A 26,853-nucleotide genomic window follows, 5' to 3' on the forward strand; every position below is an offset into this window, starting at 1 on the left:
TCAAGCTTGTTCATACAAATAGACATTACAAAATGGATATATTTACTTGATTTCTATGCTTAAGCTTTTGTTTGAACAGTTATGGCCTGTTTTCTTTTGTCATGTGTGTAAACTGTGCTCTACATAGGTACATCTCTTTCCAAGCAACTGAAGATGAATGGCAAGCATTGAGGAAAAGCTGCAACCTCCTGCACTGAAATGCAGAAATTAATATCTTGGTGGTTTATTTATATGACTCCAGGGATGGCTAAGAGGGATGATCTGCTAGCAATTCTGAGAAATTCGCTGCCCACATCAGTCTGTTCCCATCTTCTTTAGGGGCTATGTGTGAATGGGGGAGCTGTTGCATTCACTGACCTGAGGAAGTGGCACAACAGAATTGGCACAGGACAAGAGCTTTGGAACACACTTAGCACCAGCTGTTGTAGCTCATACCTGAGCTGATTCAACCACTGTATAGCTTCTGCTGGTCTTCTTCATGCTGTGCAAAAGTAACTTCACATATTTCAAACCACAAAAGCTGAATATCTGCATTGCACCGTCCCAGGCATATGTGACAGTCATCCTGGACAAACTGTACTGCACCAAGAAAGAATCCAGCTCTGGCTTTGTTTCAGAGAGACTTCTATTTTGCTGGGCCTTAGAAATTGTTTTGATTCAATGATGGACTGAAATTTTGCATGGCATCTGTGCTGGCATGTGAAAAAGATGGTTTGCTGCCTTGTAATTCTGTTCTTGTTGACACAGGGTGTGGGAAAGCTCTGGGGCTGCAGTGCTCGGATGATTAGCATCCCTTCTTCCCAGAAGCACATGGCTCTTGAATGCTCTGTTCCTCCAAATTAATGATCTGATATCTGTGTGGCTACATAGCTAGTGTGTTAGTGTGGGACAGTTCAGATTCATCTGGCATAGACTGAGTAGTTTTTCTATATGTGACATTAAAATTGCCATATGGCAAAGCAGAGATCTGCTGAGCCCAGTATTGTCTCCAGAAGTGGTAATGAGTGCTTAGAGCAAGACGTGTGACAAGGCCACAGTGATATTTTTCTCTTCCCAGCAAGCTCTCCTTGCTGCTTGGCAGATTCTGCGCAAGGATGTTCTAAACTAGAAACTGCAGCTGCACTGTGAACTTTTGTAATGGTTGGATTTTAGCTATGAAACATGCAATGAATTATATAAAGAACTATTAATGCTTTTGCTCTCCCTTTTAATTAGTTACTCTCAAAGTACTGCTTGTTTTTGTTTTAATGATCTGTATTTTGTTTTTACCTTCCTACTTTTATCACAGTCCTTTAGGCCACTCATGCCTGTGTCTTACTGTCTTTCTCCCTGTATAACTGCAGCTGTATTTAGCTGTTTTTTTTCTTCTGATAATACTCATTATCCATCTCTGTTTGTATCTTCAGAGGTGGGCTGACCAAGCTCTGCTGAAGCTGTAACTATGAAATGTATTGGTAGTGAACTTCACCTGTAGATTTACTATGCATTCTCTGTTCAGTCTCCTTTCTTTTAAACTACTTTGAATAATACTGCATTGGCAACAGCATTTTTGTTCCCTTTTCCAGATAACTTAAGTTTAATAGCACAGATTATTGGAGAAGTGTCCATAGCAATCTGCTGCTGTTACAAAAACTGCTTGTGATTACTCCATATCACTCTCCTCCTGTATAACTTTTTGGTGTATGCTGTTAAGAACCTTTGAGAAGATGTAAAAATAACAAACAAACTCCAGCAACAACAAAACCCAAAGAAAGAAACAGGATAGACAGAAAAAGTGTAATATAGTTAGATTTATTTGTTCTTATCTACTATTCCAATCTCCAGGTAAGCATCTCTGAAAGGTCCTAAAATTTGAGATTATTACCTGATTCAGACTGGGAGCCACCAAGTGTTTAGAGGCTACAATTCAGCTGGTTACTACCATCGTGCCTCAGTATGAGGTAGTAGCTTCAGTTTCCTGCTTTGAAACAAGGAAGACCAGCAAAAAAAGTTATTATTTTTTTGCTGGTACATAATTTGAGTCAGCTATACTGGAATAATACAACCTGAGCTTTATCTGTTTAGTGACTTGAATTAGGCTAAGATGTAGCAAAATAAAACTACCATACTGATTTGAATATAAGGATGTAGTGCTAAGAGGCACTTCCTGCTCCCCCTGCCCCCCAAGAACTATGTACTGGAAAATCTGACTTGCATGTGATTTTTCTAGGTATAATTGTATCTTATGGCTGCTTTAGGGGCCCTTAGCTTGTCCTTCATGTGCAAAGAATTAACTTGTTCCTTGGTGAGAGCCTGGGACTTTGCTGGAGGGCTGTGCCCAGCAGTGGCTGCACCTCTAATAGACCTTGTCTTGCAGCTGCAGGACAAGCCATTGGTGACTCTATTTCTGATGGGAGGCTTGCATTGATTTTAGCTTCCCTGGTCAGTGGAAACCTGGTTACTGAACGGTGGAGTTGTTTTGTGTGTGTGTGTGGTGGTTTTTTTGTTTGTTTGTTTGTTTGTTTGTTTTTTTGTTTTGTTTTTTCTGGTTTTTGGTGGGTTTTTTTTGGGTTTTTTTGTGGTGTTTTTTGTTTGTGTGGTGTGTTGTGTGTGGTATGTTTGTTTTTAATGGAGAGGCACTGCCTGTCTGGCAACAAGTTTCCTGGAAAAGCAGGGCTTTCTGAGCAAGTAAGAAAGTGAAACCATGTTTGGAAGGTCAGGCTGTTCATAGTGTTCTGCGCAGGATTGGTCTGCGAGGTTATGGGTGGGCAGCATGGGTGGGGAGGGATTAGAGTCTGAGGATGGCTATACTGTTACATGTAAAAGAGGAGGGTGGGTGGACTGTGGAGCTATAGGAGGTGGCTAAATATTTAAATGCTGACTTGACTATTTTTGGTTGGGTTTGTTGTCACTTAAAAAGGAATGCTTTAAATTTTGGCCAAGATGGTATGCTTGGAAATCAGCTTTTCTATTTACATTTCTTCATGTTCTTATCTCTCATGTGTAGTTTTTAATTAACCAATGTTTTTACCAGAAAAATGTTGGAATGGCATTTTCAATCAAAATTTGGTAGTTTGGCAGGCTTTGGTGTGAAACTATGCCATGTGAAGTCTGTGGAGTTGAGTGTTCATCTGCTCTGTGTATATAGTAAAAACATATTCCAGATTGTGGGAACAGGTATGCACATGTCTTCATACTTAGATGTACACTGCATTTATGGTGTTAGGTAATTCTCCATTACTTTCAGCAAATCCAGGATGTGATTTGTGTGTATGTGGCAGTTGGTCAAATGTAAAAGTCTGTTAAAGGATTATGCAGAGGGCTGAACAGCCTGGATGCATAAAAGAGAGGAGCAAAACAAGCATTATGATCCAAAAAAGGTGTGTCGAAGAAGCTCTTCTTAGCTTTATTCTGCTTTGGGTAGTAAATTTTACTTCTGTGTCATTACAGCTGTTAAATCACCTTTTTTCCCAGCTTTGCCATTCTCATCCTCAGAGCTGAAAAGAGAAAACAAACAAGTCATTGCATTTTAAGACTGACTTTCCATTTCTGATGCTAAATCTCCTTACTTAGAAAAATAAAGAATAAACATACCTCCGGTGGTTAATCCAGAAGAATAAGCATTGTTTTAATGACATAGAAAGAAATCAGTAGAAGGCATTAGTTCTGGCAATTTTGCAGTAAAGCGAGTATATTAAGAAATTACTTCATTATCACGACTTGAAAATCAGCACAACTCTTCTCTGTTTTGTTTCTGTTACCTTCACTAAGGCATTGCAGACAGATGGCATTGTCCTTGACTAGATGCTGACGGATTAATAGGATTCATGAATAATTAAACAAACTCTTTGTTTAAACCAAACTCCTCAGTGGGAGCTGTAACTGTTTGGAAGGCTCTTTCTTTTGTGTTGATGTTCACAGGAAACTTTCCACTCTTCCTGGTGTAGTGAGTCACAGCAGGAGTTAGTCATGTTCCTGATGCGAGTCTGATGGATAACTTAGTATCTATATGAACATCAGTATGGCTGTTTTCTGTAACTAGGTATAATGTGGGTTAGTTTGAAAGTGACAGTACAGGGCAGATGATTAAATGTTAAGGTTATTTTTAGAATGGCAATGTAATGCTGTTGTTTGATAGTGAGAACCTCCCCCAGCATGTAGTTGCTCTGAGAATGCAGTGGCAATAATCTCCAACTCTCTGACCTGTTAGTTTGAAGAGTCACCCAAAATAGCATGTCTCATTCCTTCACCCTGCATATGTCTCCGTGCTGAGAGGGTGAAAGCAGCTGTTTACTTGATTTATGCATGTCAGCAAATGTCCAACTTGAGTTATGCTTTGAATGCTGAAGTTATTGCAAGTCAGAAGCATCTGAGTGTAACTTTATATCATAGGGCCACATGTTAAGCGTAGCTCTCAAAAAGCCCTGTGTACTGTTTGCAGACCAAGGAATCCTGAAGGATTCGAGTCATGGTTGTGGTTTAAAAGAAAAATCAATCTGGTGCTTCACTTACAGCCAATAGTCCTTTTTTGTATTGCTCTCTGAGTTTCAGAAACAGATGGTGTGCATTAATCTATTAAAAAGCTTTCTATGTTACTTTTTTCAACACAAGTGGAGCTAAGTCTCCATTGTGTTTTCTGAAGGTTGCACAGATTTCAGTGGTAAGAAAAAAACCCTGGCTCATCTAGAGTAGCTGCCTGCCAAAAGCCTCAGACCTTAATGTCCTGTGGGAGCATGTTCCACACTGTCAGATTTTACTACCTATTCTGCCTCAGTTTTTCCTTTCCGTATTAATTCCACCATGTTTAGCCTTTGTTCCCCCTCAAGGACTTCTAATTTCCCTAGTGAGTATTGAATCTTTAAAACATTTGCACACTAATGCATTTGACTGAAATTTAGAGAAGAAAATAAGCCCTAATAGTGTAAAACCCTGGTGTCTTAATTATAGCGTTGTCATCCTTCTCTCTGTATGTTTTTTCTGAGGGCAAATAGTTTGAGATATTGGTACCCCACCAAGCTCATGGGGAAAGGACAATTGCTCCCGTATGGAAAGAGGCATGTCCTACATTTGTCAGTTTGGAGACATGCTGAAAGCTTCTAGTTTAATCTGCTGTTTCTCTATATAGATTGGAAAATGGAACAATTCCTCTGCCTCTTAGTTGTCCTTGGCCATCGCTAACTTTTTCAGTAACTTGCTCTGAAGGTTCATTTCTTTCCTGAAAGCAAGGTTGTTACACAAGGGACCACCTCCCTCATCTGTCCTGTGCTTTCCTGATTTCCATTTTCTTTCAGGGAGTCCTCAGCGCCTGATTAGTGTCCAAATGCTGCAATTGCCTCCCAAAGCTTTTGTTTCAGAGAGGATTATTTTTTTATTATATGGTTTGTTTTAGTAATGAATTATGAGGTATAAAAAATAATTTTGATTCTCCTCTGGTGGTGTTTAGGGTGAACCTGCTAGGCTGGGCATCAGTGGCTGCCTTGAAAACAGTTTATTTCTCTAAGAAACAGCTCTGTGTAATACATTGTTCTAGATTGAGGAGGCTTTCCTGGTTTTGTTTCTTCTTTAGAAGTTGCAGGAGGATTACAAGACTGCTTGGGAAAAATTGAGTCACTTCCTGGCTTTTTCCACTGATCAAAATGTCTCAGGGAGTGGCAATAAATAGGTGGAGGGGTGAAGGGGAATATGGCTTAGTTCCAAATTCTACTGAGCATTTAAGACACTCAGAGGCAGTGGTGAATGTTGGGGTGTATTTTTGAGGCAGTTGCCAAACTGCTTTTAGTTTAAGTGGGACCTTTTTTTTTTTTTTCCTAATTGGCTATTTTTTCCTTGGTAGAATAATTGTAAGTAAATGAGAGAGATCAAATACAGAGTAACAGAATGGATTCTCAAAAGCCTTTGCTAGATTTACACTTTGTTTTGCACTGGCATCAAAAGAAAGAGAACACAGATTGCTCGGAGAGTCCATGAGTGGCACGGAAAAATGAAGTTTCAGTTGCTGCTTTCAGGAGACAAAAAATAAGCCAAGTGTGTTACAGATAGAGGTGCTCAGCTAACATCTCACGGCCCACCTGGACAGTCCTGCCAGCTCATAGTTACTTCTTGGAAACCTCTCTCCTGGGATCTGTTCTGGAGCACCCACATAGGGACTGTAGGATGAATGAATTGTTTCAGGAGCTGGTGGGTGGGTGAGGGTTGCTTCTCTGTTATATGCCTCTCCATGTGTGATGGGAGGATTAAGGGACTGTCCTCAAAACATAATGGGCTGGAGCTGATGCTGGGGTGGTTTATCTTGGCTGTACCAGCTGCTTCTGCTTTCAGTCTCTGGCAGCAGCCTTTGGTCCTGAGGACCCAGGGAAGTGCACAGGTGGCAGGATTGGTGCTTGAGAGGAGCAAAGGTCCTCTCAAGTGATAGAAAAGTGCAGTGGCCTCATTGATCAGAAAGGCTGGGCAATGCTGCTGGAATACTTCAGGCTGTTGTGTGCCTGATTGCACAAGGCTGATACTCCTGTAAGCTGAGAGCATGATTTACTGATCAGCTCTTCCCCATTAGTGCATACTGATGTGAAAATACTTGAAGCTCTTTACATGATTCAGTGGCCACCCTCTCTCCTGGCTTTACCTGGATCATAAAGAAATGCTGGGTTGCCAGTGCAGCTTTAGGCAGGGTCCAAACTTACATTTTTTCCTACCAAATTGGAAAATTGTTCAGAATGTACTCTGGAGGAGGAGCAAGGAGACTATGTGGGATCAGGACCCTGATCTTCCTGTGATTCAAGCACAGTGCTCTTTCCTTGCAGTGGAATGTGACTGCTGTCTGAAATCTGATTTTCTGTAAATATACTTAAATGTAGATAAATTGTATGTGTTAAAGTGCAATATAATTGTAAAGAAGAGCCTTCTGTGTTTCTGGAAGATCTTCCTATTGTTCTTTCAACCTTTTATTATAAAACTTTATAGTAAGAAATAGACACCTGGAGTATTAATAGAGTATAAAAATTGTTACAAAATAACATTATGGACTATATGGACTAACCACATGCCGTGATGAAACTGTTTCATTGTCTTTCAGAGGCTATAAAAATATCTAATGCATGTTAACAAAAAATATTAGAACTTGCATAAACATTGTCAAGGCAAGATTGGCAATGCTGATTCCAGAAAAATGCAAAGCAAAGTTGGTTATTAAACAGTCTAATTTAAGGAGCAATTTGAATTATCTAGGAAGTAGTTAGAATGCAGATAGGCACAAAAACATTCTAACAAGGAAACAGTGTTAAGAAGCAATGCTGTTAGTTACCTGGTAGGAATGAAAACTAATTCTGATGATTGAGGTAGCACTAATGGAACTTTCAATTGTCATTTGAAAGAGAACCACTTTTAATCTTTGAGGATTACAGAAATGGCTTTTCTGAGAGTTTATTTTTCAAATTTTGATATGGTGACTAGTGCGTTGCTAAAGATGAAATAATTCCAACAGTACCGAAGTGCAGATTGGCATTCGTTAACAAACAAGAGCAAAGAAACTATTAGTAATTGCATATTAGTCCATGAAACAATCCAAATAATAAAGTGAGACAGTTGCTAGCAGATAAGAGTGGTATCAGTTTGCTACATGAGCAAACAGCAGTGACGTGATTTTCCTTTTCTGTTACCTGTTAGTGAGGGATCTTCAGTACCGTCTCCAGACCCCTGGCTGTGAAGATGAGCAGGGTGTGTTGGTGAGCTCAAGCATTCCTCTTGTTCTTGCCGGGAGATGGAATTTTTGTGGGGTACCTTGTTCAGGCTCATGCTCAGACCACTTGCAGCGTTCGGCTGTGGGACCTCTGGGAGTTTCCTGCTCGGTGGCTGATAAACCTGACTATAGTGGCCTATGGGATGATATGCTGGTTTCTCAGATTTGCTGTCATCTTCATCATCATCATCAATGATAACTAACTCTGCACGGATAACCCCATCGTAACGTGACAACTTTTGATCTGCTTCTGGATCGTCATCATCAATGCGCTGATAACCCATGAAAATCATTGTTACTGGTTCGGAATCATCCACGTAACATGGTACAGCTTGGACAACGCTGTATTGAGCATCTTCCTCATCTGCAGGTGCGGAGGATGTTTCATTAGGATGGGAGGGACTTAAAAACCTTGTCTCATTATGTCTTTCCTTTGTATTCTGGTAAGGTTTTATTTCCTCATGTGCAGCTTTTCTTTCTTCGTTATGTATCATCCTGTTCTCAGGGTTAGTGTGCACTTTCTTCTCTGAGAGGGGAAGTACTGGGGAGGGAGACTTTGACTGTATTAACTTTGGAAGATCAAGCCCATTTTCTTTATGTTGCTGCATGAAGGGCTCTGATTTGGAGGAGAATTCTGTCTGATGATTGCTAAATCCATTCAATTCTCTTCTGTGATTATCTTCCGGTTTTGGTCCAGGAGCTAATTTGTCTTTCTGAGGAGTAACTGGCCTGCAAAACTTGTTTGCAAACACAGGCTCATGATACTCTGTGGGAGACTGGGAATTTTTTTCAGTTGCCTGCCGTAGCAGGTCTTCCACCTCAACAGGAGCAAGTTCATCCATCCCATTTTGTGTTGTGCTGCCATTTGAGGACACTGCATAGACTGACTTCCTGCCATCATCATAGACTTTAATTCCTGTCTCTTTAAACTCCTTTGAGGGAAGAGGTATTGTTGATAACACCGTATTCTCTCCTGTCTTCATGTCTTTTTCAACTTTAATTTCCATGGCAAACAATGCTGTTGAAAGAAACAAATGCTTAAACTGATAATGCAGCAGCTGCAAGAAATATCATGGAAGAGTTCTGACAGCAATAGAGAATGACTGTTAGCACAAGTTTTCAAATATGTGAATTTGTCACATGCATAAACAATATTGGATTCTCACTTTGAATGCCCCTTCCATTCTGTCAAAACTTGAAGTGGAAAAAAAATGCCTTTGGATCTAATTCTGTGAGGAAACATAAGCTTCTAAAGAGCCAGTTTTCATTACATGATTGAGCCAGGTTTAACCTTGGTCCCTGGTATTGTACTGGGCAATAGCAGTTGAAAGAGCTCAATGCGCTAGAAGACTAGTCTTGGGCCCTCAGAAAGGTTAGGAGGCTTTGTGGTACTTGGGAAATAACCAGACTACTGCTGGCTGCCTGGTACGTGTAAGTGCAGATAGAAAGTGTGAAATGTGTGATATGAAGGGAGGAACGACTTAAAGTTATGCCACGTGGAGGGATGAAGTGCTGGAAAGAAGTGTCAATGTTGAAAACACTTCATCCTTATTTTCAATGGCATGGACCTTACACTGGTGTTCCACCTCTCGGTTTTGATGACCTCACTGATAACATAACACAGCTTAAATGAGAACAATATTGTCCCACATCTGTAATGTTTATCCTGGCCTTAAAGTGTACCAGATTCAATTAATAGGAAATCCTTGCACATATTGACACCCTTTGAATTTACTAATAAGCAGTACCTTTTCTCTTTTCTTCATCATCAGCAGCAGCATGTGGTGTACTTTTCAGTGCAGAAGGCCTGAAAGACTTGGGAAGGTCGGGTATGCTGGTGTATATGTAGTCTGCTGCCTCTGAATACAGAAGATCCACAAAACATTTAGTATGTTTTCAGTGACTTCTGCAATAATTTTTTTTTTCTAAATTAAAAAGAAGTCCTAAACATACCTTTTTCAACTCCTGTTTTTTCAGTCTTCACAGACTAGGAAAGAGAACCATTGACAATAAGTGTGATTAGTCAGCTTTAAGATGTTAACTAGACAGTGCTTTGCTCTACCTGATAGTTCTAACTTTTTGTGTGCATGCCTTCATACTGACAAGGGGCTAAAAGTAGAAACTGCTCAGGGAGAAAGTGAAATTTTGGTGGTCTTTTTTACTAATATGCTTCCAAGCCATGCAGGGAAGGACAGGAAATTGCAGAGTGTTAGTCAGCCTCATGCTATGGCCCAAGCTGGTTGCCTTGAAAGATTTTTTCCAAAGGCTCTGCTTTGGCTTTCCAGTTGTGTTTATCTCCCTGCATGTCTTTAGAAAGTGTTTGTGTGTAAGAACAACTGGAGAACTGAAGTTTAGTTTCATCACTATGTATTTTTATACAGTTTAAGATGATTTTCCAAATATCAAAATGAACTTCTGACAATGACTAATGACTGATAACATGAAGTCATGTTTCACTATAACCTGGCTCAGTGGTTTGGAGCAACACATGATGTGGTTTGTCTGGGCACATCAGCTGAAGGAGCCTGGATGTATCAGCCTCTGTACCTGTTATGTCTGTCCCTGACTGAGGTGCAAAGTTGCTGTCAGTGGCAGTGTTATTTTGTTGAGGTGTGCTATAGATGAGCAATGATAGGAATTGCTCTGCAACATCTGTAAACAGGCAAGTGGAGATGTTTGGGCACTTGAACAGTATAACATCTTGGCCCCTCTTGTATTTGTGCTACTGTTACTTTAGACTAAAGCTCATGACCACTTATAGGATCCAGCTAGTTCCCCTTTCCCTGGTTATTATGATGAATAAGTAATGAATTCTACTTCTGGAGTAATTTGGCACTAACCTTTATTATGTCTTCTGTTGTTTTCTCAACAAACTTGAGTTTCTTTAAAATTGCTTCTTCCTTTGCTGATACTTCCATTTCCTCTCTTTCCAGAGCCTCGATTTCCTTCTCCAGTCTGCAATCACAATTCCTTTTGATTTAATACCAGGCAGAGAATAACATTGCAGATTTGACTACATTGTGAATATGGACTTTAGTGTAGCTGGTTCTACTTACCCTGACAAACTTTGCTCTGAGATCAGCTTATAATTTCATGTGCATCAGGAAACACTATGAAATAGTATTCTCATTTAAAAAAAAAAAGTACCTGCCATAAATTCCTTCTGAGTCTACTTTGAAAACAGTGGCTGATATTAACTTACTTTTTTTAAGAGGGAATAGATAGTCTCCCACAGCATTTCTGCATCTCTAGGCAAGTTTTCGCTCCTACATTGTCTCAAGAAATGTAATTACTTCATTGTAATTAAGATGTAGGAATCTAGTATGCAGACACCAGGGTTATGACTTTAATTGCTTGTCTCCTAATTTTGTATGTGTACTTATGATGAAAAGCAGCAAATTCTTTTGTTGTAAGAAAGTTGGAAGAATGTTCCTGTGCCTGGCAGTACTTAAAGAGCTAGAATACATTGCCTCATATGCTATATTTCAATATATGTAGCCAAGCTATGTTCAGGAGGATCCCCTGTGGAGGAAAGTTCTAGTCAATCTATAACTAGAAGCTACTATTTCAGAAGAACCACCTCTATCGATGGAAATTAAATTGCATTCATATTTCTGAGGGGTAGAACAAGTATTACTTTTTTTTAAATACAATAATAATGGCATTTGCAAGTATTTTTTGTAGGTAAAACAGCTCTTAACTAATTTTTTAGTATAAAAATTAATACAGCTAAAAATCATAAGTGATGTGCTTTGCAGGCTACTCTTATGAAGTGGATAACGTCATAATTGTGTGGATTTTGAAAACTAAGCAACCTGCATAGTGGGAGGATGCTCAGGAGACCACAGTTTGAGGCTTTGTTGTTTTCTAGTCTGTCTGGGATTGAGAATGTAGAATTTATAAGCACCCAGGATGCTGAAGGGACTTTGAGGAGGAGTGAGTGTGTGCGTGTGCAGATGTGTTCAGATGCAAGATGCCACGACAGTTCTCCCTGGTTTTGCATGTGTGAATGTGGCTTCTAGGCTTTCAAAATATTTTCCTTTGGTAAAAGAGGTGTAACCATGCTTGACTGACAGCCTGAAGCTTGGTTCTTCAGGGGACAAAAATCTCGATTAAAATGCAAGATATTGCTGATGTGGGGTGGGTGTTATTATAGTGTTCCTGATAGACTAGAGCTGGAGTTAGCTACAGACTTAAAAATACTAGTAAGTTTTAAGGATTCCCTTTTGGGGCTGTGTATGAAGGCTTTTACAGATGTACACATTTCAGCATTTTATATACCTAGTTCTCTGGGAAGAGTGCTAATACCTTGTTTCCGGAAAGCGTTCCTTTTGAGCGGAACAGCAATCATGTAAAACACACTGGTCCAGCACACTGAGGACGGGCAGCTGGGCAGGTTAACATTTGCAGTGTTTGCTCAAGTAGCATCCTCACAAGTATTACCCATGAATTTGCAAGAAAAAAACTGTGTAGTGTCTTCTTTAGGTGTGATACATGTTGCATCAGGTGCTAGTAGCAATGGCTTTCTAAGAAGTGATTAGGTGATATTTCCAACACTAAGAAACAATTGTTAAGGGTCTAACATGTAAACTTCTAACATGTAAAGAGGGGGAATAGGACAGTTAATGTGTGGTTTTTCTTCTATAACCAGAATGTTCAGCTGTCTCTAAGGTGGTTCAGGCCCCTCGCTGTTCACTCTTTGGTTTTTTTGTGTTGTTTTTTTTTTTTTTTTTTAGTTTTTTTTTTTTTTTTATTTTTTTTTTGTTTTGTTGCTATGAAGAATGAAACTCTCCCTTTTATCAAAAAATGCCCAAATCAGAACTGATTAGTAGACATGCATTAGCTCTGTTTGACACCTGAGTAAAGAATGTTTCAAAACAAAGGTCCCATTTAGGATTGTGATGGAAAGGCTTGTGTGACTTCTGGAGATAATCTGCCTACAATTGTCTGTACTCTCAGCAGAAAGAAATAAAGACTGGTCTAAAGGTACTCAAAAAGTCTTCAAAGTGATTCTGATTTTTTAACTGATGGTAAAGCTTGTGCAGAATAATCATCAGAGTGGACAGAATCTGTCTTAATGAAGTGAAGTTTAATAACCAGATGCCCAGAAGAAAGAATTCTGAGTTTCAAAATAACATACCTTACTGCTCCTGCATGATGTGGCTACATCATCAGTTTAGCAATCTTTCATTTACAGGACTTTGTTAGCTTGGGTGCTATCTATGGCATAGCAAAAGCACTGAGCAGGTACTGTATGGTATGTATTTTGTACTTTTAGTGGACTCTGTTCATGCTGACCTAGTTTTCTGTATTGCTGCTGGCTGGTTTGAAACTGGGATGGCTATGTCTAAACAAAACAATGATATGTGGAAGGGAGCATGGATATTTTTCTAGAGGGCTTTACTAGACAACTGTTGAGAAGTGGTAGGAAGTATAATTTATAGTAAAAGGTGCTTGTTGTGAATAAACCTGCTTAAATTCCTAGTTCAGTGGGAAGTTCCCACATAATCCAGGTATGTTCTTCTGCCTCTGTTCTACAGATGTAAAATCAAATATCCTTGTCTGAGCCCTCTGTATTGTGAAGATAAAAGCTGCAAAAGACTAAGGTGTGTAGATGGATTATAAGAGTAAATATATTTAACAAAAGTATTTCTTTTGATATAAAGGCCTTACCAACCTCTGTCTTTAGAACTTCAGCAATGGTGAGTTAAGTCCTCTTAGTTCAGAATGGTTCAGAAATGTAATTAGGAACATTTCTATACTGATTTTCATTTCTAGGGTGCATTATACCTGTGAAGTTCTTATCATAAGAGTGGAGACAGCATGTCATTTTGTGTTATACTTTTTCCTCAGTTAATATTTTCATTTGTCTGATTCATTTCACTACAAATCTGAGATATTTCAGATGTGCGTCAAGAAGTAGGAATAATTTTAAGGAGGAAGCAATTTGGTGGAGCTTCCCAGGAGAAAGTCACATGCAGGAAAAGTTAGTTAGTAACACTGGTATTAACAACAAATGGCTGTGGAAATACTTAGCTGTGAAAAAGCAATCAGTTGCCATGAAAGAACAACATACATAAAAATAAAAGGGAAACCCTTCACAGGTTCCAATAAGCAAGTGTAGTAAAACAAATAGCATTATATTCTTGGAAAAAGAATTATATTTTTAATAAGAGAAAGGCCCGTAGCTACCATCAAGCACATACTTATTGCAGTTTTTTCCACTATAACACTTAGAGTTGCAAGTAAACTTATTTCATTTTCATTAGAATTTAAACTGCTGATTTATGGTCAGAATATTAGCTATCTAGATATACAAATATTATTTGTGCTTGTGATTAACTGAATCTGGAACTATGTAGGAAATTTGTATCTAATACACTTCTCCTAAATGCAGACATATAAACAAAACTAAAAAAAACCAAAACCACACACACACACACACACACAAACCCAAACAAAAACAAAAACCAAACAAAAAACCCCCCACAACACACAAAAACAACAGCAAAAAACCCACAACCAACCAAACAAAAAAAAACACAGTAAAACATACTTGGTGTCCTTGCATCCCATGTACATGGGAAAGAAATTCTAAAATGTTTTTCTGTACCTGCTGAATGTCAACCATGTCTCTGGCAACAATTCTAGTGGGAAGGCAGCAGGTGCATTGCTATAGTCAGGCTGTTACAGGCTCAGGTGTACATTGAGTGTATGAGCTGAGGAACCTCTGCTTTGTTTGGTGCAATGGGTGTGCTCTTGGCCATGGGATGCAGCACTAAATGTGTGGTCTTCCCATTCACAGTGTGCCTGCATGTAGTCCTTGGGGCTGAGTTGTTACTTCAGGTTCTAGGTTGTGATTTTAGAAAGCATTTGGGGACAAATGATGGGTTTGGCACTTTCATTTCTCCTTCCATAAAGCACAAATGTATTTAGAAATCTCCATTTAAATGCCTATGGACATATTTTAAAAGACCTGGAAGCTTCTAATTCAGACAAACTTTAAAATTTATAACCCCTTTGCAACTTTTGGCTCCAATTGAGAATTAAAGCAGTGGCAATATTCCTCTGTGATTCTAATTTACCTACATGAATTAAAGGAGTTTTTCAAGTCTGAAGCTCCAGCTGGATTACTGTTTTACTATTTGTAATAGTGATAAATTCTATTAATGTTAGAAAAAAGTTTATATGGCTATATTCAGAGAAGTAAAGCTCACTGTGTGTGTTCAGTTTTGGTCTCTGAGGAAATAAAAAGAAAGGCCACTGAGCCGACAAAAAATTCAGGACAATAACAACAAAAACAGTATCAAAAAACTCTGCAACTGTTGTTACAAGCACAGGATTTTGTGAGAAACAGGAATGACATGTGTGGATAATCAACTCTATTTGCTGAAATCCCTGAACTAGTATTGTGGGTAGGTATTTAAGTCCTAATCCTGCATTCCAAGTCTTCCCAGGGATAGGACAGGAGGGACCCATGGCCAGTGCTGCTGTGAGACAGCTCAATTGCAGTGACTTAGGTGCAAAGAACCCTGAAGGTATGTTATGAGATGACAGACTAGATTTAGAGGTTGGAGATATGGTGCACTTCCTGTTAAAATAATGTCACTGTTTTTAAGGCACTTGATATGTCAGGAGTTCAATCACTTTCTTTTCTAGTGGCATAGACATTCACAGACCCCTGCTATAATAGCATTGCTTGTTCTTTACTTGGTTGTCATCAAATGAATTGAAACAGTGTAGGTTATGTCAGGTGAATAAAAGCATCCTTTACCCAACATAGCCACACACCAAATCCAGTTCTTGACTTGGTTCTGAGATCTAAGACAAAAAAAAAATAGTAGTTTTAAATATCTCCCTTTGCTAGATTTCTCAGGGCATAAAGGAGATCTCTGCCCCATGTGGCTCTTTCCTGGTGGTCACACTGTCACAGGGACCCCTTTATGTGTCTTTGTAATCACAACCTGCTGGGATGTTTTTAGAGCAGACTGTCTGCCTCCTACCACTGCAACAAAGAATTCCACAGAGGTATGTGAAAAGCTATTTTGTGGAGAAAAGTGCTTCCAAGCAAGAAGTCAGCATAATTATAGGACAAGGTGGCACTAAGCTGCTGCCTGTCAGCCAAGAGAAGTATCGTTTGTGTCTGAGAGATGAAGTAAGGATGAAAGTGGGTGGGAGATAATGGGAGGAGGTAATCTTGGTGACAACTTTGCCAAAAGAGTGTGTGTAGGAGGAGAGTGGAGAAAGAGGAAGGTATGAAGGAAGATGCTATTGAACTGAAATAAAAGAAGCAGCCTTAAAGGATGGTGAAACCAGAATTTAAAGAAACAGGAACATTTTGTCTTTGTGTGTGTGCTAATGGGTAGTACCAGTCAGTATGCCTGGACCCAGAGAGGGAGCTGCCTGTGTACAGAGCCCTGTGGTATTTGGGAAAGGTTAACTGCAGCTAATAAGCACCTTGAATCACGTCCATAGTAAATAAAGGAGTCATATATGAGACTGTCTATGCAGTATAGTGTTAGCCATATGGGGTAGGGAGGCACTAGGCAATGAGATTTGTAGGAATATCTCTAAATGATATAATAGAAAAAGGCCTTTGCTATAACAGACTTCTGGGAATAGAGAACAGAACTTGATGGAAGAGAAAATAAGGCAAGCGATACTAATGAGGCTAGGCAGCTGGTACTGCTCTGAAGTGCTGTATTATAGTAGAATGCTGGTATTAAAGGCTGTGCAGGACCTAGTGAAACTGAAGTTTTAAAACTATTTACTATTGTTTTGAAATTCTGATTCATCAATTGCTTTCTCAGAGCAACACCCATATACTGCAGTTTCCATCTATTGAGTATAGCATGAAAGGGTTAGAGAAACAAATTAGAGAAACAAATACTATGCAAGATATTTTTTGTGCAGTTTGATAACATTCACAGTGTAGAAGCTTGCACTGTGTATTCTCTACCTCTAGAGGACCAGAAAATATAACAAAGATTGCTTTACTCTGTGTATTAAACTGTGTATTTTTAGCCCTTGCTGACATTTTAGTCTTTTACAAAGTAAGGTAGGACTTTTAAGGAGGGACCATTTTAACCCAAACAGAAGGGCAGGGGTTCTACCCCACCTGAAAATTTCTTGTTCCAGCTCATGAGTTCGTTGTTGGTCTTCTCGATTCTGCTTTTGCATTTCTTCTTGCTCTTTTGGAGTTAGAGAACTAAGGCCGTCCAAGAGCCATTTTTCTCGCAAGGCCTTTTTCTGGTGGGAAAAAATACAAACAAGTGAGTGCACTTTGAAAGTTAGATTATTCAATCATTTACTGTATTTGTCTTCATGCCATAGGCGTGATCCACAGTCTTGTGTTGTATCTAGCATAAGGCAATCTGGCAGTGGGGAGTGTTGTTGAAAGAGAAACACTAAAAAGCATTTGTGTTTTGAGATTGTTCTTCAATGTCCTGTTTTATTAGTCTACCCAACAAATATGTAGAGGATGTCAGTTGCTACATGTAACAGGTTAATATTTCTTAAGTGGATCCAGTGATATGTTTGTCCTTAATAAAGCAAAATAGTAAGAGGTAGGAGTCAGGGCTCCTTAGAAATCTCTTTCAACAGGGTAAAAACCTTGTATGTGTGCTTTTTTTCATTAACCATGAATTTGTACTTTAGATTCCTTGAGCTGTCTGATTTCCATGTTAGTTGTTTTTTTTTTTTTTCCTCCTCTATATAGTTCTGTTAATTGTAGGATGTAGCTAAAGATAAAGTTGGGTTTTGACTACTGCTGATTTAGGGCAGAGCTGTGTGGCACTGGTGAGAAGGCTGCGTTAACCTCGGTGCTGGTTGCAGCAGCAGTTGGAATTCCTGGCTGCATCCTGTGCGCTGAGTCACTTAAACTGTCACTTCCTACGCTTTTCTGTTTACTGTATACTTTACATGGAGTTATTAGTAAGGCCCAACAAAATAAGATTTTAATAGAATGGTTTTACCTGATCTGGTAGATGCATGTGGTCTCACTGGCACAACTCTTATTTACCATAAAATACTGTTTTCTCAAGCTGGAGGGAATACGGTTATTAATTCCCTTTCAATGAAGCTGATTAGATTTTAATAACAGCTAGGGCTCCTAGAAAAGTGACATTTTAATCCTGCCTGGACCTGAATTAGTCTAGAATTACTGTTTCCAAAAATCTATAATTCCAATGGGAATTCCAGAATAGCAGTGCGGCTGGCACTGTGTGACCTCGGAAACTGATAACACCCATTGAAATCAACAAAAGCTTCATGTATGTATAGGATTAGGCCCAAGTAAACAAACTCCCTAAATATAGGCATAACACAATAGTGTTATTTTGCCTTTTCCTAAAGTAGTTTACTGCTGCTTCCAACTAAATGCCATGAAATATTTTTAATCTAATTAGCCACTTCTGAAAGAATGACACACCACATAGTCTGGAAACAGCCTTTGAATAACAGGCAGTTTCAAGGCTACTTTGCAGAGGCATCGACACAAACCAGTGCTGGAGCAGCTGCCTCAGGGCTGTCAGGTTCTCTCTGCTGTCTGGTATTTCCTTTTGCTGTAAAGCATCTCTAGCTCAGTACTAGGTTGGGCAGGTGTTAAAGTGCTTATAGGAAAGCACTTTCATTTTGCATTAGGCTTGATATGTTAAGGGAAAGGGATACTTATATGTTATGATATGATAAGACCCTGAGAATGGCCAGAGCACTGGAAAGGAATCACTTTCATAAGCCCATGGTCACATGAGGAGTGCTGCAACAATATCCTGCAAATTCTGTTAATAATGTCCTACATGTGCTCCAGGTGTAACTCCACTGCAGTCCTTAAGGCTGGACTAACACTAGAAGATTCATCCTGCCTGGAAGGCAGAGGTGTTTTGAATTTGCGGGTCTTGCTTTCCCAGTGATATGGCTCTTCTTACGGCATGTTGGGTGAGGCAGAAATCACTTTCGCTGTTTTCACAGAAGATACAGTTCAACACTGTTAACTCCAGGAATAAGAATGTGTGTGACCAGCAGCTACAAGGTGGCACTAACAGAGTTCAGGCATGTCAGAAACCAAAATCTTAATAAGCTAAACTAGAAAAGCTTTTGGTAAGTACATGCAAATCAGTGCGGACTACACTTCTCAAGCAACTCTGGTCCTTTCCTTGTTGCTTCAGTGAGAAGGATTCCAGGTAGGAGGAAGAGTTAGTTGCTGGTGCATCTAGAATTACTCGAGGATGGAATTTGACTTGTACCCTCACTAGCAACCCCCATTACCCCTTGCAGTTCCATGAAGCCCTGTCCACACCAGAGTCTATACTTGCGTGCATGTCCTCTACTTCATGTAGTAGAGGTGCCTGTTTGGGGAATACATGATCCTTTTCCAGTATAATTCTACCAGATAACTAAGACCTGCTGTGATACCTCATCTATCTCTTCCAAGTAAGAAGTTATCTTGGGGAAAGAAAGTCATTGGGAAGCCAGAGCAGAGACTCGCATTTACAAAAAGGAAATACTTTCAACAAAAAAACACAACAAAAACCCCCCCACAGAACAAAGCAACAACCTTTTAATAAACCTGTTGCCAAGGGTTATAAATAGGAATGAAGGACAAAATGAGAAACAGGATAGTGATATCCAGCTAACAGGAACATCTATATGACAGTGAGATTTACTAACTTGCAATAGTTTCCTAAGGGACAGGTGCGAGTTATGTTGGATAGGTCATGGAGCTCCAGATTTCACCATGTACAACTGGTAGGAGTGTAAATGAGTGAAATCAACCTGTGCAGCTAGGGAAATGAGCCCTCGGTAAAATTTGCTGAAGTGCATAAACGGTTGGAACTCTAAATCTGTCTTAAAGTGATTTCTGCACTAGATTCTTGTGTTTGATTCTGTCAAAATACCTGCATTAGTCTGAAGCATAAATGTTTGTTAAACGATGAAGCTTCTAGGGCATTGGGCAGAGGATATTCATAGAGTAATGTTTCATTTGATATTAGGTGCCTGCCTTGATATTCAGTTGGAAAAAGTAGTCTCCATTTTGGGTGCTCCAAAAAAGCTAGTAGTACGTATTTATTTATGCACCATACGTATGCAATTTAAATGCATGTTTGATTCCTCTGCTGAGTAACTCCTCTACAGATGCTTGATTTGCCTCATATGCAATATGACTGCTTTTAATTTAAAAAACTTTTCTGCATGATACCTGTATGATTTTTCAGAGAACAGGAAAACAAATCATATCCTCTGTCCTCTTCCAAAGGAAGAGCATTTCAATAATATTTTTCTGTGTTTTAGCTTCTGTAAAATTCCATAAAACATCTTCAAAATAGGTGCAAGTTTAGTTTTTGTTTTCTTAACTTTTTAGCCCTGTTTTACCTATTAATGTTAGCTGAAGGCATGTACTAAATCTGTAAGGAAACTGTCCTAGGACTCTGCTCACAGCAGTGGTGAGGATTAGCGGGTTGTCTAGAACAGATCAGTTTATCCTTCTTAAAAGAAGGGCAAAAGAGTCATTCTGAATTTATAGGCATGGAAACTTGAAGAATAAATTGCAGTACCCAATGTACCCATGTAGTGAGATAGAGGAAGGCAGTCACATGTTTGCTGTTCATTAGTTACCTGACATGGAACAGATATTCCCCTCTCTTTAGGCAAGACATTACACAGTTGGTCAAGTCAGTCCTTATGATCACTGCCTAACAATAAAATGGAAGCATGGGTGAGTTTTGCTTTGGCTTGCCTGGCCCAGCGAACTAGTTTACCATCACTTCTCATTTTTTTGGCTTGGCACAAAGAAGAGGGTAGATGAAACCCAGGACCAGGTGTCTATTTTAAAGAAGAGCCTCTTTTAAATATGCTTCTCCCACATTTGCTTAGGGAGACACACCATGCTCCTGGTATCGTATTCAGAATCTTTTTTGAAACTGTTTATCTCCTGACATAACTAAAAGGGTATGTAAATACCAAGTCTTGCATATTTCTAGAAGCATAGATTTTTACCTTTTCTCCCTAAATTACAGGTAGTGCCAAATTGCAACAGACATTTAAAGAATGGTGCTGTTAGGTAGAAATCACTGCAATCTCAAGTGTCTACAGAGGGGGATCCTCTGGTATCTTAGTAATTTTGTTTTTATAATCCTGAGTTTACCAGGCCATATTTCAGGACAATATTTGCAGCATTTATGCCTTTTTTTTTTTTTTAATATACAAAGAAACAGCATTATTTTACCAAGGAGTCATTTAAAAAGCTGATAAAAGGTAATGGCCAATTAAAAATAGGCTGTTTTTTTGTGTGTGTATTGTGTGTTTTTTTTTCTTTCAGAAGTCTGTGATGAGACCTCATGATTGTGCTGCACCCTGTACCTAGTGAGGCTGCTGCACTGGAGCTAAGGAGTGAACACACCCAGTCTGAAATGTGAGGCTTAATTTTCAGCTGTGAGTTATTCCTGGTTATGATCTCATTATGTGCCATGAAAGTGATCAAATGACATTAGCTCCTGAGTGTAATTTTTTTTTTTTCAAAGGGTGATGCTTATTAAAGTCAAATGGAGTCCTGGCGAGATTCCAAAAAGCTGTGAAAATTTGGTAGTAAAAGCACAACTTAAATGCAAGAAGATTTGCATTCCAAAATGCAAACCCTTTATTTATGGTGGAGGACTTGAGACTATCATTAGTTGCATAAATCCAACACTTACCTTTAAATGTTGGTGTTTCATTTTTTCTTCTTCTACTTTTAGACGTTTCTGTGTAATTTCTTCTTGCAGTTTTCTTTTGTCCTATAAATTAAGAGAGCAATAAAACTTTGTTTAGAGAAGTTACTTTTTGCAAAAGCAAAACGTTTGTGTTCTTCAGTAAGATGGAGTCAATCCATGCAAACAAAGCTTGTACGGCGCTCAGGCAGCGCATAATTCTTAGCAGCAACAGCTCATGTGTCCTGTGCAGGTGTGGTTTCCATTACTCTTTCTCTGAAGTACATTTAAACATGTTAATGACCACAAAACAGTGACGATCCAAATCAGAAATAATTTTACTATTGAGAGGGATAGGGAAGAAAACAGTAAGAAATAATATTTGAGCATGATCATACACGCAAAATGAGGTTAGAAATGGGTCCTGACCAGAATTCCTAGGGCAGCCCACACACGATTTAGGAGACGAAGGAGTCTGTGTGGTCTGCACTGTGCAGCTGTGATTTATCACTAAATTAAATGGGCTGTTGGTGAATCCAGCACTGAGCTGGATAGCTGACTAATAGCTGAAATAAGCAGGAATAAAGACATAGAAATATATTTTATTAGTCTCATAGAGGTGAAGAACACAGAGAAATGCAATATGCTTTGTATATGCTGTTGCCTCTCAATTTAAAAAAGATTTTTCTGTGTAAAGGCTGTTTTCATGACTGCTGAACTTCAGAAGGAAAGCCCTCAAGTTGTACTGATCTGTCATAGTGCGACCTTAATCCTTTTTGCTACAGTTTACAGAAAAAAAGGAAATGGGTGAACAGTCCACCTTTTCTTTCAATTTGAACAGATTACTCTTGTTGTTGGTGTGTGGTGGTGGTTTTTTGTTTGTTTTTTATTGAGTCTGTTTTCAGACAACTATGGTTTAGGAAGGAGTTAAGTTCTTCACAAACACAGGAAGAGATTTGCCTTTTCAGCCCACTTGAGGAGCACAGCAAGTCAGTGAGGATGTGCTGGGCACGGGGCTGGGAGCTGTTCTCAGGGTTTCCCTGGGATCTGGGATTGGGAAACACGAAGAGCTGTAGTGTGCTTGGCTGAATCGCTTCACTGCTACTTGGACATCAGAAAGCAGCAGTGGGGCCAGAGTCTATAGGGACACTTTGTTGAAGGATAGGAAGTAGAAGAAAACCACCCAGCCTTGTGGAGAATAAGTGTCAGTGATCTCTTTTGCAGTCTGAAGTGCAGTGCATCTATAAATATCATCTGTACTTTACAATTTTTACTTGGTGTTAGTTTGCTGCTTTAATACACCAAACAGAGGAGGTAGGGATCTTGCCTCAAGGTACATGCTGCCTTCATCTCTGTAGTGGTTTTGAGTTTTGAAAATGCTCTTTAATACAGTTAAAGTTGCTGATGTAGGATCACTACAATATGTAATTTTTCTGCAATGTCCCTTTTAGAGACTTTATTCAAGAGCTGCTGTGCTGGATTTTACTTGGCCAGTCCTGGTTTTGGAGACATAACATCTGGTCTTTGATCTTCACACCTTTCTTTAATTAGGAGATATTCCTGATTTCTTTGTGTGAATGGCCTTTAAATAACCTATAATTAGATGAAAAAAGTGTGACAAGAGCTTGTGTTTACAGATTGTTACAATTCTTAAGAAAACTGCTTTTTTTCTTTAGTAAAGTTCTGGATAAGAGTCTTAGCCGGACCATGAACTTGGTTTATACTATTAAAAATATTATGAGTCAATTTAAATGTTCTTTTTGTACCAGTGGAGATGAGTTCTAAGAGTTTGGGCAGTCTGAAATGAGGAGTTGTACACAAAAATCTTGTGCAGAAAGAAATCAGAGTGTAAAGGCACAAATAACTGCATTTGAAATAAACTGTGTAACAAGAAACTTATTCAATAATGAAACTTGTGCTTGTTTCTTTTGTTAAAGGACTATGTTTCTTTTACAGTGGATTTTTTTTTCAGAGTTTTCCACTTGTATCCTTTGGTGTTCAAGCAGGTTTTAATTTCACAGGTTGGTAATAAACATCCATTACACAATTATCCAGATTAAATAGGTTGAAATGGTTTGTCTTTTATATATCTAGTCAAAGAAAGCTGAAGGTCTAACGCCAGAAGGTAAATTCAAGGAAGATTTATGAGGAACCTTTTTGAACCTTGTTTTGCTAGAGTAATTTTTGAAACCTGTTAGGACACCTTCTACAGTATATTCTGCTATGCTTTGTCTGCAAATAATGTCTTACCATACAAAGCTTTGTCTATGCATCTAATGGACTAAACGTTTATTCCTAGGTAGCTAAGGGATCCATACTTCTGCTAAACTTTATACTCTGCCCCAGTAGATAATCAGGTTGCTGGCAGAAGCCCTCTAATCCTCTCTTACTATGCTCTTGTTAATGTGGGCAAGATTTGCCTTTTATGAAATAACACCTTCATCCCTTCCCCTCTGTGCATCAATGCAAGGTGAGACTTGAGTCTTGGTCCTAATTTTCACTCCTACTGATACATTTTGGAATCTTTCCTGATTTCTGAGCATAGAAAAGATTTGTGTTCTAAATTGGATCTGTCTGAAAGAAAGGGAAACACATCTATGGAGCCGTGTCTTGTGGGATCTTGTGTGCCAAGTCTGTTGGTTTGTGTCAGTGTTCCCGAGCGATGCCACTGTTGGTCTGCTGGATCCGCTTGCAGATGCCATCTACTGTCAAAGCCAATGGAGCAGCTAATGGTTTAGCTGATGTCTTTTTGTTTTCATATAGTTTTCCAGAGGTAACACTTGGTTACTTTATCTGGAGGTATGGACACTTTAGTCTGACATGAGACTGCAGAAATGTCATAATTGAAAACTTTAATAACAATTTAAATTTTCCATAATTTCTGTTTCCATATAGAATGGAGAATTTGATGAGAAAAGATTAAGCCTAAGGTGGTTCTTAGACTGTTTTGTCTCACAGTTTGCCATGGCCAATGCCAAAGCTTTTGTATTTTAAGATATGACAGTCTCTCTAACAAAATGGAAACATTTGATTTTTTTTTTTTTCACTTGTTATATTCTATATGCACCAGCAGCAGGTGAAACATACATAACAGAGAAAAACGGTTCCTTTTCAGAGCCGTGGGAACATCAAAATATTAAAATAATAATAGAGCTTTCCTTTTTGCTTTGCTACATAGAGAAGATATGAAAATGATTTGAAAACCCCTAGTGGGAGTGCCAGATGCTGTAAAGGAGCCAGGCATTTAACAACAGAAACCAAGCAGGTTTTAGTGCAGGTGTAGCTGTTTACTGCTCAGAGCACCCCGTGCTGTCCTTTGTTGGGTCCTTTACAACACACACCTTGTGCATAGTGCTTGAGATTCTCAGGTGTGTTGCTTGGGACAAACCTTCCCAGAGCCACTGAGTAACTTGTAATTGTAATGTGCTCTTTTCTTAGACAACTTGAACTGTAGATTCTTAAACCTGATGGTAACTTCACCTTATTTAGACTCCGTTGTTTCTGCAGTGCTTTACAATGGATACACCGTTCCAACTAAATGGTGTCGATTAATGAGAGAGAGCAAATAGTTCTTTTACGCAGCAAGTGCAATAAATGAAATCATGGCAAGAACCCAAATGTGATTTCCTATTTCCTGTAAGGCAAGACACTGGAGACTGTCACAGTTTCTTAAAAAAAATACTTCTGCAGTATTTGTCTGAAGGCAAAGCTGCAGCCAGAGGACACTAACCCTGGTACGTCATGGGAGCCCTCACCACCAAGGGTGCTGCCCTGTCCTCCTGCCAGACATGGGGAGTATAAAACATTGCAAGGCCCCTACCTGTCTGGGGAGCCAAAACATTGCTTATCTTTTAAGCCCATACGCCAGAAACAAAGTCCAGGTTGTGAATCTGGTTCAAACACCGTTAGAGTTAGGCAACACATTTATCTTTGTTCCAATAAGGTATCTTTTAAGACTGTCAGCTATTTATTCAGCCAGTAGTGACTGGTTCACAACGCATCCATGATGCTAAGAGTGTTTAAAAAAAAAAAATTCTTCCCATTATTTGTTTTTAAAGATTGCCTGTAACGGTGAGTGATCCTTCTGAAGTTTTCCTTTTGTTCCAAAGGGCCAAATATTGCTTCAGTTTAATTCTTTTGTTACTGAATATGTTTTGCTAGAGATATCAGAGGAAACCTCAGATTTAGCCATTTTTGTTATCAGCTTATATTCCTTTAAAAAGTAATTCAGTAGTTCCTTTAAAACACAATAAATATTTTCAATCAGACTTCCCTTGAGAAGAGAAACTGAAAATGTTTTCTAATGTCTTCAGCATAAATTTCACTGAGTATTTTTTTTTCCTTATTCTCCTGTGAAAACTGACAGGTAGGAATTTCCTTAATCTAGGCTTGTCCTTTTTTACTTTTCAGACAGCAAAGTTTGATAAATAATCAGTAGTTCAGAATTTGGATTTAATTCCACAATGCAAACCTAAAAGTCTTTTATCTCTCTTTCATTGTGAAATGGGAAAATTGATTTGTTCTGGAATTCTCTCGCTGCCTTTTGACCTGCTGTCCTTCAGGCAAACATTCAGCTGTGATAATAGTAATATGTATTTTAGACTGTCCAGTAGTGATTTGCACACATACTTATGCTGCCTTTAATTTAGTTTGAAAGTGCAATACAACCCATAATAAAGTCAGTACAGGCAACTTTGCTGTCTTAAAGCAATGGTTTATAAACCAGAATTAAGTAACAATTTAAAAAGTAACAGTTTCAAGCAGACTTAAGTCTCTTTCCTGGAATAAATCATTCTGCAGAAAACACACAGTAGCAATAGCATTTTTTTTTTTTTTTTTTTTTAAATATAGGGAGTTACAAGCACTTACTGTTATGGCCTGGAATCTTTCTTTCAGCAATTCGTCTTCCTCCATTCTGGAAATCAAAAACAGACAAGTACTGAAGGAAAACAGAATGAGACCATAAGCAAAAAGCCTTCTGGTGGGGCTATAAAAAAAACGGAGGTGATTTGATCCAATTCCAGAGCAGAGAGAAGGCAGAAATTTTGACTTGTCAGGAGAGTCCCACAACAGAGGAGCAGCTCAGTCCAGGCAGACACATGTAATGAGGGTGTGGAGAAGAGGCAGCCGTGGAGAGCGCTGGCATGAGTTGACTGACAAGTTGGAACAGTGGAGCACAAGCCCTTTTCCTTCAGAAGCTGCCAACTCTTTGTTTTAATGTGCTCAGCTAGCATGCCATTGCTGCTTTAACTGTTACATGCCCAAACCCCAGTCTTCCAGGATCATGGTAGAAGTAATTTTTTAATTATGTTCTTGTTTCTCTTTGTTCCCCTTGTGTATGCCTCTGGTGATAAACAGATATTTTAAACTTATTAAGTATTCCTATTTCTTATGAGACTTATTTCACCTTTGTATTTTAACCTGCTGTAATGTTAGCACTGTAGATACCACGTTGGTTTT

At 39.0% G+C, this 26,853-nt stretch overlaps 1 protein-coding gene across 1 annotated transcript; it reads right to left on the minus strand.

Annotated features, from left to right (window-relative positions):
• Nucleotides 1-2,361: 2,361 nt before the first annotated feature.
• Nucleotides 2,362-26,480, minus strand: PALMD (palmdelphin). The gene is made up of 8 exons (XM_082054473.1): nt 26,263-26,480; nt 21,400-21,480; nt 16,830-16,960; nt 10,552-10,666; nt 9,665-9,698; nt 9,460-9,570; nt 7,632-8,729; nt 2,362-3,476 (listed from the first exon to the last, which is right to left on the minus strand). The coding sequence occupies exons 1-8, from the start codon at nt 26,305-26,307 to the stop codon at nt 3,433-3,435; spliced, it is 1,659 nt and encodes a 552-aa protein (XP_081910599.1). The 5' UTR covers nt 26,308-26,480; the 3' UTR covers nt 2,362-3,432.
• Nucleotides 26,481-26,853: the final 373 nt, after the last annotated feature.

Source organism: Streptopelia decaocto (assembly GCF_964273445.1).
Source record: "Streptopelia decaocto genome assembly, chromosome: 5".
In the NCBI taxonomy this organism is placed as follows: Eukaryota; Metazoa; Chordata; class Aves; order Columbiformes; family Columbidae; genus Streptopelia; species Streptopelia decaocto.